Source organism: Bos grunniens, chromosome 25 (assembly GCF_055505025.1).
Source record: "Bos grunniens cultivar Pamir isolate PY7600 chromosome 25, Bosgru_T2T1.0, whole genome shotgun sequence".
NCBI classification, from domain to species: domain Eukaryota; kingdom Metazoa; phylum Chordata; class Mammalia; order Artiodactyla; family Bovidae; genus Bos; species Bos grunniens.
The window spans coordinates 25,546,787-25,559,811 of NC_141189.1; the positions used below are offsets into that span (position 1 = coordinate 25,546,787).

The 13,025-nt window shown below is 38.7% G+C and overlaps 1 protein-coding gene across 6 annotated transcripts in view; it reads right to left on the reverse strand.

Annotated features, from left to right (window-relative positions):
- The window catches only part of VPS35L (VPS35 endosomal protein sorting factor like), a 138,187-nt gene that overhangs the window by 50,382 nt on the left and 74,780 nt on the right, over nucleotides 1-13,025 (reverse strand). For all 6 annotated transcript variants that reach the window (XM_086375518.1, XM_086375520.1, XM_086375519.1 and 3 more), the window contains 2 exons: nucleotides 11,414-11,494; nucleotides 5,711-5,773 (listed from right to left, as the gene is read on the reverse strand). In XM_086375518.1, the coding sequence (XP_086231644.1) occupies nucleotides 5,711-5,773; nucleotides 11,414-11,494 (144 nt within the window). The remainder of the gene's footprint in view (nucleotides 1-5,710; nucleotides 5,774-11,413; nucleotides 11,495-13,025) is intronic.

The following is a 13,025-nucleotide window of genomic DNA, read 5'->3' on the forward strand; positions in this document are numbered from 1 at the left end:
AAAATAAATTACATGTGCCCAGGGATCAGGGCTGGGACCAGTTACTATTTTGGTGAATCACCTGGGCAATCCTTTTTAAAAAATTATTTATTTATTCATTTTTGGTTGTGCTGCATTTTCATTGCTGCCATGGGCTTTCTCTAGTTGCAGAGAGCAGGAGCTACTCTTCGTTGCAGCGTAGAGGCTTCTCATTAAAGTGGCATCTCTTGTTGCGGAGAACAGGCTCTAGGTGTGCAGGCCTCAGTAGTTACAGCACAAGGGCTCAGCAGTTGTGGCACACAACTCAGGCTTCAGTTGCTTCGTGGCATGTGCTGTGGTCTAGGGATTGAACTTGTCTTCCCTGCATTGGTAGGCAGATGTTTATCCACTGTACAACCAGGGAAGTCCTGGAAAACCTTTAGGTAAGTATAAGCTCATAATGTTCATGGGGATCTCACAGCAAGAATACTTGCAGTGGGTTTGCCATTTCCTCCTCCAGTGAACCAATTTTGTCAGAACTCTTCACCATGACCTGTCCGTCTTGGGTGACCCTGCAGAGCATGGCTCATAGCTTCACTGAGTTATGCAAGCCCCTTCACCATGACAAGGCTGTGATCCATGAAAGAGAACTAAAGAGCCTCTTGATGAGGGTGAAAAGGGTAAAAACTGACTGAAAACTCAACATTCAAAAAACTAAGATCATGGCATCCAGTCCCATCACTTCATGACAAACAGAAGGACAAAAAGTGGAGGCAGTGACAGATTTTATTTTCTTTGGGCTCCAAAAATCACTGCAGATGGTGACTGTAGCCATGAAATTAAAAGACACTTGCTCCTTGGAAGGAAAGCTATAAAACTTAGACAGTGTATTAAAAGCAGAGACATCACTTTTTTGACAAAGGTCTGTCTAGTCAAAGCTATGGTTTTTCCGGTAGTCATGTATGGATGTAAGAGTTGGATTATAAAGAATGCTGACTGCTGAAGAATTGATGCTTTCAACTGTGGTGCTGGAGAAGACTCTTGAGATCCCTGAACAACAAACAGATCAAATCAGTCAATCGATTCTAAAGGAAATCAGCCCTGAATATTCATTGGAAGGACTGATGCTGAAGCTAAAGCTCCAATATTTTGGCCACCTGATGTGAAGAGCCGACTCACTGGAAAAGACCCTGATGCTGGTAAAGATTCAGGGCAGGAAAAGAAGGGGGCAACAGAGGATGAGACGGTTGGATGGCATCACCGACTGAATGGACATGAATTTGAGCAAACTCCAAGAGACAGTGAAGGACAGAGGAGCCTGGTGTGCTGCAGTCCATGGGGTCGCAAAGAGTTGGACACAACTTAGTGACGGAACAGCAACAAAGCTCTTCTTGGTACCTGAAGGCAAGGCAGGCTTCAGTCTTTTTACGATTGTATAGGGGAACAGAGAAAGCAGAGTCAGAGTTGTTCACACAGTGGCTTCTGCATCCTGCCTCCACATTCAGTGCCGGTGTGACCTTAAGCAAGGCTCTCCAACCCTTCTTGCATTAGTTTCATTTGTAAAGTGGGACTCATTTCTACCCTTGCTTCCCAGTGCTGGTCTAAAAATGACCTGAGGCAATGCAGAAAAGTAAATAGAAAAGATCAATGAAACCAAAAGCTGGTTCTTTGAAAAAGATAAACAAAACTGATAAACCTTTAGTCAGACTCATCAAAAAAAAAAGTGGGGGAGAGTCTAAATCAATAAAATTAGGAATGAAAAAGTGAGGTTACAACCAACACCACAGAAATACAAAGGGCTGTAAGAGACTACTATAAGCAATTATATGCCGACATAATGGACAACCTAGAAGAAATGGAGAACTTCTTAGGAAGGTGCAATCTCCCAAGACCGAACCAGGAAGAAACAGAAATATGAATAGACCAATCACAAGCACTGAAACTGAATCTGTGATTAAGAAACTCCCAAAAAAGAAACGTCCAGGACCAGATGGGTTCACAGGTGAATTCTATCCACTATTTAGAGTAAAGCTAACATCTATCCTTCTGAAGCTATTCCAAAAAATTGCAAAGGAAGGAACACTTTCAAACTCATTCTATGAGGTCACCATCACCCTGATACCAAAACCAAAGACACAACACATACCAAAAAAAAATTACAGGCCAATATCACTGATTAACATAGATGCAAAAATCCTTAACAAAATACTAGCAAACCAAATCCAACAATACATTAAAAGGATCATACACCATGAATCAAGTGAGAGTTACTCCAAGGATGCCAGGATTTTTCAATATCTGCAAATCAATCAGTGTGATACACCACATTAACAAATGGAAAAATAAAACCCATACAATCATTTCAACAGATGAAGAAAAAGCTTTTGATAAAATTTACCATCCATTTATGATTAAAAAAAACTCTCCAGAAAGTGGGCAGAGGGAACCTACCTCAACCTAATAAAGGCTATGTATGACAAATGCACAGCTAACATCATACTCAGCAGGGAAAAGCGAAAGTATTTCCTCTAAGTTCAGGAACAAAACAAGGACGTCCATTCTTGTCACTTCTATTCAACACAGTTTTGGAAGTCCTAACAGCAATCAGAAAAGGAAAAAGAAAAAAAAAAGGAATCCAAACTGGGAAAGAAGCAAAACTGTCACTGTTTGTAGATGACACAATACTACAGAGAGAAAATCCTAAAGACACTGCAGAAAACTACTGGAGCTCATCAACGAATTTGGTAAAGTTGCAGGATAAAAAATTATACACAGAAATCTCTTGTATTTCTATACACAGTGAAAGGTCAGAAAGAGAAATTAAGGAAACAATCTCATTTACCACTGCCATCAAAAAGAATAAAATACCTAGGAATAAACCTACCTAAGAAGGCAAAAGACTAGTACTCCAAAAACTATAAGATGCTAATGAAAGAAATCAAAAATGACACAAAAGAAAAGACAGGCCATGTTCTTGGACTGGAAGAATCATTATTGTCAGAATGACTATACTACCCAAGGCAACCAACAGACTCAATGCAATTTCTATCAAATTACCAAATTGCATTTTTCACTAGAACTAGAAACAAAAAAATTTTTAATTTGTATGGAAACACAAAAGGACCCCAGATAGCCAAAGCAATCTTGAGAAAGAAAAACAGAGCTGGAGGAAACAGGCTCCCTGACTTCAGACTATACACAAAGCTACAGTCATCAAAAAAGTATGGTTCTGGCACAAAGAAATACCGATCAATGGAACAGCATAGAAAGCCCAGAAATAAAGCCAAGCACATATGGTCAAATTAATCTACAACAGAGAAGGCAATATACAACGGAGAAAAGACAGTCTCTTCAATAAGCAGTGCTGGGAAAACTGGACAGCTACATGTAAAAGAATGAAATTAGAACACCCTATTGATGCTTTTGAACAGTGGTGTTGGAGAAGACTCTTGAGAGTCCCTTGGACTGCAGAGATTAAACCAGTCAATCCTAAAGGAAATCAATCCTGAATATTCACTGGAAGAACTGATGCTGAAGCTCCAATACTTTGGTCACCTGATATGAAGAGCTGACTCATTAGAAAAGACCCTGATGCTGGGAAAGGCAGGAGGAGAAGGGGACAACAGAGGATGAGATGGTTGGATGGCATCACGGATGCAATGGACATGAGTTTGAGCAAGCTCTGGGAGTTGGTGATGGACAGGGAAGCTTGGCGAGCTGCAGTCCATGGCGTCACAGAGAATCGGACACTGAGCAACTGAACTGAAAACACTATACACACAAAAAAACTCCAAATCGATTAAAGACCTAAATGTAAGACTAAGTACTATAAAATTCCTAGAGGAGAATACAGGCAGAACACTCTTTGACATAAATTGTAGCAATATCTTTTTGGATCTGTTTCCAGAGTAATGGAAATAAAAGCAAAAATAAACAAATGAGACCTAACTAAACTTAAAAGTTTTTGCACAGCAAAGAAACCATAGACAAAATGAAAAGACAACCTACAGAACGGGAGGAAATATTTGCAAACAATGCAACTGATAAGGGATTAATCTCCAAAATATACAAACAGCTCATACAGCTCAGCATCAAAAAACAAATAATCCAATTTAAAAATGGGCAGAAAATCTAAAAAGATATTTCTCTAAAGACATACAGATGGCCAAAACACACATGAAAAGATGTTCAACACTGCTAATTCTTAGAGAAATGCTAATCAAACTACAATGAGCCATCACCTCACAATGGTCAGAATGGCCATCATCAAAAAGCCTACAAATAATAAATGCTGGAGAATGTGTGGAGAAACAGGAACCCTCCTAAACTGTTGGGAATGTAAATTGGTACAGCCACGATAGAGAACAGTATGGAGGTTCCTTAAAAAACTAAAAATAAAACTACCATATGACCCAGCAATCCCACTGCTGGGCATATAACCTGAGAAAACCATAATTCAGAAAACACATGTACCCCAATATGTTCATTGCAGCACTACTTACAATACCCAAGAAATGGGGGCAATCTAAATGCCCATCAACAGATAAATGAATAAAGAAGAGGTGGTATATATATATATATAATGGAATATTACTCAGCCATAAACAGGAATGACATAATGCCATTTGCAGCAACATGGATGGATCTAGAGATTGTCATACTAAGTGAAGTCAGCCAGACAGAGAAAGACAAATACCACTTGACATCACTTATACCTGGAATCTAAAAAAAGATAAAAATGAACTTATTTACAAATAGAAATAGACTCACAGAGAAAACAAACTATAGCTACCAAAGGGGAGGAGGTGAGAGGGATCAATTAGGAGTTTGGGATTAAAACATACACATTACTATATATAAAATAGATAACCAACAAGGATCTACTGTATAGCACATGGAACTCTGCTCAGTATTCTATAAGAAACTACATGGGAAAAGAAATCTGAAAAAGAATGAATATGTGTCTATGTGTAACTGAATCACTTTACCATACACCTGAAACTAACACAACATTGTAAACCAACTATATTTCAATTAAAAAAAAATTATAAAAGCTCTAGCATAGGGCGTGGAGTGTGGCAAAAATCCAATAAATAACAATTTCTATTATTAAATAAACAAAAGCTTACAGCCCTGTGAGAGAACAGAAGCGGAAACAGGAAGAAGGAAGAGGGAAGCTGAAGGAAGGGCCAGAGAGTGTTACTGCAGAGAAGTATGTAACTAGATTGGTATGCACTAGACCGGTACGTACCCAGGGCACTGCAGCAAATGAAAAGGGTGTCACAGGATATTTTCAATTTCTAAGGAAATATAATAAATCTCAACTCTGTCAAGACACTGAGACAACTATAAGCTTGATATATTTCTGAGTTTCAACATTAAATTGTATGATAAAAAGTAGATACAATGCAAAAAAAAAAATCAATGTTCAGTTTAGTTCCAAGGTTTCAGAAGTTGTATGATACCCAGTAGGCACACACATCCCATAGAAAGTCATGAATGAAATAAAAACAATATTTTTCTATCAGTCTATGCCCATTATTTTCACAATAATAGAAATATTATTGCTTAAGCTGCTTAAGTCATTATGATATAAATATTTGAACTGTTTAGACCAACTTTTTTTTTTAAATAAAAAAAGGAACTGTTAAGTTTTTTTTGGTCAAGGATACCATGAAAAATTTACTGAGACATTAAAGGAACCCCTGACTCAGATACAAATTTTTTAAAATAGTTCAAGATAGTTACTTACCACTGAGAAAAGAACTGAGAAATCGTGAAAGTGTGCAATTACTTTCTTAATTATTGACTGAAGCTGCAAAACAAAATGAAAAACACATCTTTAACAAAACTTGGATATTTTTAAAAAGGCAACCCTGTCTCATAACATGCAATCACAATTACAATTAGGGAAATCTGGAGTGCACAAGAACAGGGAATTACTCGGTTAGGTTAAGTCTTGTCTCAGTCTGAGTTTACCCATTTTATTCTAGACTTAGAGGAAGAACTTCTCAGCCTCAACCTCCTCTTCTCCAAAGCAGTATCGTGCTCACTGGGAGGATTAAATGGGATGGCTCGGCTACAGTGCTTAGAGCAGTGCCTGCCCTTCCAAGTTCTCTGATCAAGTCAGCTATGAATATTCAAGAGGTGGGCAAACTTTTTCTATCAAGGGCCATACAAGTCATCACAACTACTCAATTCTGCTACTGTAGCTGGAAAGCAGCCATTGACAATATGTAAACAAATGGCTGTGTGTGAGTTCCGATAAAACTATTTGGGCTACATGGGCCGTGATTTATAGATCCTTATTCTAGCCAATAAAGAAGGCTGAGTGCCAAAGAATTGATGCTTTTGAACTATGGTGTTAGAGAAGACTCTTGAGAGCCCCTTGGATACAAGGAGATCAAACCAGTCAATCCTAAAGGAAATCAACCCTGAATATTCATTGGAAGGGCTAGTGCTAAAGCTGAAGCTCCAGCACTTTGGCCACCTGATGCAAAGAACTGACTCCTTAGAAAAGACCCTGATGCTAGGAAAGACTGAAGGCAGGAGGAGAAGGGGACGACAGAGGATGAGATGGTTGGATAGCATCACAGATGCAATGGACATGAGTTTGACCAAACTTGGGGAGATAGTAAAGGACAGGGAAGCCTGGGGTGTTGCAATTTATAGGGTCGCAGAAAGTTGGATACGATTTAGCAACTGAACAACAACAATTCTAGCCCATGGTAGTCCTGGGTTTTTTGACTACTTCAGTGGAGAGACACTGGTCTGAGTCTGACAGTGGGGTCAAAGGCCCTGGCACTAACCACAGATGATGGCACACTCTGTGAGGCCTGTCCTGGATACCCAGATACTGATGTCCACCACCCCTCACCCTGACACGCATAGAGTCTAGTGACACAGCCTTGGCATGGGAGAACCAAGGAGGGAAAATTTACTGACAACTATTCTGCTTATACTAAAAACACTGGTGTTTAAATCATCTGCTAAGTAAACGGCTCATGGTCAAAAATACAGAATACTAATAGTACACACCCTGTTTCATAATTAAACACTTAACTAGATCATCAAGCAAAAGGACTTTAAAATGTCGTGACAATGTTCTGACACAGAGCATTCAAAGATAGTGCAATATGGTCTGGTTGAAATAGCTCCTGAAACCTCCACAGCAACTAACCCTTTAGAACAAGAAATCTTTTTTTACTACTTAAGTACACTTACAAATGAGCTTCCCTAGTGGCTCAGATAGTAAAGCACTTGCCTGCAATGCAGGAAAACTGGGTTCAATTCCTGGGTCTGGAAGATCCCCTGGAGAAGGGAATGGCTACCCACTTCAGTATTCTTGCCTGTAGAGTTACACGGACAAAGGAGCCTAGCAGGCTATAGCCCTTGGCGGGGGTCAAAGAGTCAGAGACAACTAAGTGACTAACACTAACACACTTACAAATAATGTTTAAAAGATTTTTTTTTCCTTCAGTATTTCATTATGAAATGCTGAAACACAAAGAAAATTTAATGAAAATATAGAAAACACCCACTTAGCACTGAGATTCTACAAGGGCTAACGTTTTGCTCTATTTGCTTTATCTCCTCACCTATCTAATTGATCCAGTGGTACAATTTTTAAAATATGTGTAGATTGTGTATTTATAACTTTTTACCATGAAATCATTTCAAACTTACAGAAATGTTGAAAGAACAGTATAAAAAAACTCACAAATTCTCTAAAGAAATACTACGTCATAAAAAAAAAAAAAAAACTCCAAACAGGAAACTAACATGTAATATAGTTTTATTAACTAAAATACAGATTTTGTTCAAATTTTACAAAATTTTATGCTAGTGTCCATTATTTGTTTTCATGATACCTTAATCATGATTCCACATTGTATTTAGCTGCATTGAGCAACTTCAGCTGCATACAACAAATTCTGATAAATTCTCTTTTCACTTTTATTGTTACAAATATTTTCTAATTTTCCTTGTTATAGTTTCTTAGATACATCCACTAATTAAAAGTGGACATTTAATTTCTAAATTTTGGGGTTTTTTTTAAAGTATCCTTTGATATTAATTTCTCATTTTGATGTTTATTTCTCATTTAAGTGCTTTCTTCTCTGCAATCACCTTCTGCATTTTTTCAGTCTTTTTTTTTCTGAGGCTTTCAGTGGCTAAGCCAAAGATCTCTCTTGGTAAATGTTACATTATACTTGAAAATATGTGGGTTATTTTCAAATATTTTTTGATACTGATTTCTAACATAATTCCACAGTGATAAGAGAACAGACTCTGTATGATTTCAATACCTTTAGACTCTGAAATTTTTGCCCCTTGTTTTACATTCCTGGATATGTTCCAGTGTCTCCTGATTTACAGTCTATGGGAACTTGAATTTGTATCCTGCTGTTGTGTGAAAATTATATACATCTTAATTATGTTGAATTGGTTCATAGTGTTTTTCAGGTCTATTATATCCTTCTATTTTTCTGTGTATTCATTCTACTAATTTTTGAGAGTTTGATATTAAAACTCCAACTAAAAATCTTAACTTATCTACTTAAAAAAACTGTAATATACAGTGGAACTATATATAACTTTGTTCTGCATTTTCCAAGTTTCCTATAAATGTGTTTTTATACTTTCATAATTTTTAAAAATGCTTTAAAAAAACTCCCATGCTCTCTTTATCCAAAGTCATTGATTTTTAGTATTTTGCTTGGACTGCAAGGAGATCCAACCAGTTCATTCTAAAGGAGATCAGTCCTGGGTGTTCTTTGGAAGGAATGATGCTAAAGCTGAAACTCCAGTGCTTTGGCCACCTCATGTGAAGAGTTGACTCATTGGAAAAGACTCTGATGCTGGGAGGGATTGGGGGCAGGAGGAGAAGGGGACGACAGAGGATGAGATGGCTGGATGCCATCACCGACTCAATGGACGTGAGTTTGAGTGAACTCCGGGAGATGGTGATGGACAGGGAGGCCTGGCGTGCTGCGATTCATGGGGTCACAAAGAGTGGGACATGACTGAGCGACTGAACTGAACTGAACTGAACTGAACTTTGTTCTATTATCCTATCTATGTAGTAAGACATATTACATTTTTCCTGAACCATGTTAAAATAGCTTGCATGTGTCATGTCCCTCACCCCTGAATACTTCATTTGTATTTCCCAAGAATAAACATATTCTCTGATATTTCCATTTTGCCATTATCAAATTCAGAAAAGTTAATGCTGATATAACTTTAACACTTTAATCTATCATCTGTATTCCAGTCTTGCCAGTTGTGTCAGTACGTTCTTCACAGCGTTATTTTTTCCACTCTGCAGCACAGGATTCCGTTCAGGATCATGCAATGCATTCTGTTTTCATGTCTCTATAGTTGATTTGAAACAGTTCCTTAACCTTTGTAGCGCTGATGCCAATGATTTGGTAATGCTTTGGCTATTACTTTTTAGCATGCAACTCAATTTGGACGTGACTAGTGTTACCTCCTGATTAGAGTCAGCCATGCATTCTTGACTGGAATGCTACATGGATGATGCTGTGTCTTTCTCAGGGTACTGTATCTGGAAGCACGCGATATCCCACTTGCTGATATGGATTTTGACTGTCAATGGCTGTCCAAATTCTCCACCATAGAGTCAATATTCTCCCCCTTACAACTAACACTCGTTCTACAGGAAGAGATACAAAAATATCCTGCTCCTCATCAAACATCCCCTCCAGATTTAGCATTCATTGATGATTCTTGCCTGAGGATGAAGAATGACTCTTGTCTTTACTGAGATGGCTGCAAACAGTGATTTTTCAACTCTACCATTTCTTTCACATTTCGCTGATGGCACCCTTATCTGCCTTACCCCTAATCTATCTATTTATTTACCTATTCATCATAGAGGCCAACTCCTGCATTCCTATTTTACTCAATGGATTATAATTCGTTATTGTATTTATTTCTTTTGATGTTCAATCGGGGCCCATGACAGCCCCTTTAAAGCTGCTCCTGTGCTCATTTCACCTGCCCGCAGCAGTTCTTCCTTACTTCCTGGCACAAGAAAATGTTTCAGGCTCACCTTGCACCTTCCCTATCCTAGACCTGGAGTAAGCTAATTCTTCACAGACTCTTGCAGTTTTAATTTCCTGATGTGGCCCCCACTGAAGACAAAGGGCTCACAATCAATATGGGTAGCTGTCTGGAACATAGGCTCACCCCTGGGCATCTTTTATAAGTTGCTTTTGCATATAACAGAATCACAGTATAGTATAATTCCCTTGTCTCTTAGGAATGAATGGCATTAAAATTATTATGTTCAAGTTTTGGTGAACTGGGTCACTGGCAGTTAAGGTCTTATCGGAATTCCCCAACTAAAATTTTAACGCACATCAGTCTTCATATGAGCCCGAGACCCTGACCACCCACAAAATCATGACCTATCTTCTCTACACATTTTATTTACCCTACTGTACTGACCAAAGCCTGCTGTGCACACCTGTGTCGTTTTTCATTCCATCAACAAATAGTTAGTGGCTGCTCAGTAAATTGTAATAGTGAGCCATTTTAATTAGCAAGTGGTGAACAATTCTTAAATGAGTAAAATGTAAGAATTCTAAAATTGTACAAGAATATGGAACTAATTTTCTTATATATAATAGTGACTCAGGACACCAACCAATCATAGGCGATAAGTACAGAACATCATGTTTTCAAATAAAAAATAAAATCTTAATTAGGTTTGAAGTTACTTTACAGTTGAGCTAGATTCGTACTAGAGGGGAAACAAAAAATCTGCTATTAAGGACACTGAATCCACTGACAGAATTGGAATATGGACTGTGGAGAGGCAAAAGTAAGATATTAATGTTAAATTCCCTGAAGTTGATAAACTAAACTCTGGTTATAAAGGAGGATGTCCTTGTTCTTAGGAAATACTAATTGAACTCTTTAGAGGCAAAAATGGCATGACGTATGCAATTTACCCTCAACTGGTTTTAAAAAATTTTACATACACATGTAGGAATATGTGTGCATATGTATACAGACAATGATAATGATACAGTAAACATGGCAAATATTCACAGTTAGTGAATCTGGGTAAAAGATAATGGGAGTTTTCTGAGCTATTCTTTTAACTTCCCAATAAAATTTGAATTTATTTCCAAATAAAAGGTTAGCTTAACTGAAGAACATAGCCATCTTACTTACTCATGCCAAGTAGCTGTACATCCCACATCACACCTCACTCAATTCTCACAACCACTCTGATAGGACTGCTATTTTTCCCATTTTTACAGGTAAGAAAATTCAGGCACAGCAAGACAAAGTAACTGATTAAAGGGCACACGGCTGGGACGTGGCAGACTTGACAGCCTGACCCCCATGCAAAATACTTACTTAATGCAACAGAATAAAATTCCTAACAATGTAGAAATGAGAAATATAAAGCTGTCACCTGAGGATAGGAGTCTTCAAAGGCACGATCTGGAGTCATGTGCTTGATGACATCGGCCAAAACAGTATTCACCTCTCGTTTCTTAGAGGGGGAAAAAGCAGACCTGTATTAGACACTGAATGACAGTTGTTGACCATTTTTTTGGTAGAAAGAACTAACATTTTCAGAGCATAGCACACACCTTCCAAGGAACAGTTTCAACTACTCTGCTACAAGTAATGTCAGAGGGAAAATTCCACCCATATTACAGCCCTAAAGACATCTATGTCTGCACCAAGTCAGGACTGAAACACCAATCTCAGGGTTCTGGAGTATTACTGTCCCAGCTTTCCCTGAGTGCTGGTGAAATCCAACGTGCCACTCTCTGCCCGCCCACCCTGGGCCCCTCCCCGGTGCTGCAAAGAGCAGCGAGGCTCTGCGAGAAGAGCACGGGCTGGGTGACCCACTGCCCACTGCACCGCACTTTTCTCAGCTGTGTTAGGGGCCGGCCAACTACAGCCTAAATCCACCCTGGTACCTGTTTTCATACAACCCAGGAGCAGAGAATGATTTTTACATTCACATTAAAAGAATAATATTTGGTGACAAGGAAAATTGTAAGGCAAAATTGTAAGGTATGAGCTTCAACTTTCAGTGCGCATAAATAAAACTTACTAGAACACACTCACTCATGTTTGGTCTACGGTTGCTTCATGTACAGTGAGTGGCAATGACGGACGCGTGTACCATAACAGAGATCACATGGTCCACAGAGTCTCAAATACAGAAACAGTGGCCTTCTACAGAAAAAGCAAGCTGATGTCTGGTCTGTATAACCGGAACAGTGAAGTTTACTGACAAGGTCGATACAAAGCCGTGCAGCGTAGAGGTAAAATGCCTGGCACATAGCACACCATCTAAACAGTCGCCAGTATGTACTCGTTTAATGCTCATTAAACTCCCCAGCATGGACATCATTATCCCCATTTTACAGATGAGGAAGTTAAGGCTCAGAGAAGTTAAATGGCTTAGCCAGTGTCACAGCACTAAAAAAAAAATCTGACACTGGCAATGAAAGGAACCAAAGCTTCTTAGAGAAAGGGCTGATTCCAAATGTGGGATAAGAAAGTACAAGGGAGGCTGGAGCACCTTATATAGAAACCAAAGAAGGTATCAAGGACTACAGAGAATATGTCAGGACTCAGAAGCCAACCTAATAAAGCACTCACTGGATCAAGATGGGACCACTGAGCATCAGTAAGAATAATATAACTGCAAGGATTGATACAGAGCAAATATATTTCAACCCAAGAATCCCTAAAGATACCAACAGCAACTACCACTCACTGGTCACCTCTGGGGATGCTAGGAGATTGACTCATTCTAAAAACTAGGAAGTAAGAAGGACAAAAATGAGCATCTTGCCTTTCTGTACAAACTGTACCTCAGGGTAACCAAATATGTGGCGTGAAAAGTTTCTCTTCATATCAATACGTACCCCAGCTAACAAATACAGGAGAAATGATAATAATTCTGAAAATCACTATTTTGCAACCCATGATAAACCATGAGATGAACGCACTTTGGTGGCCGCTCGTGTTATGGAGAAACAACCAGATACCATGAGCCTTCC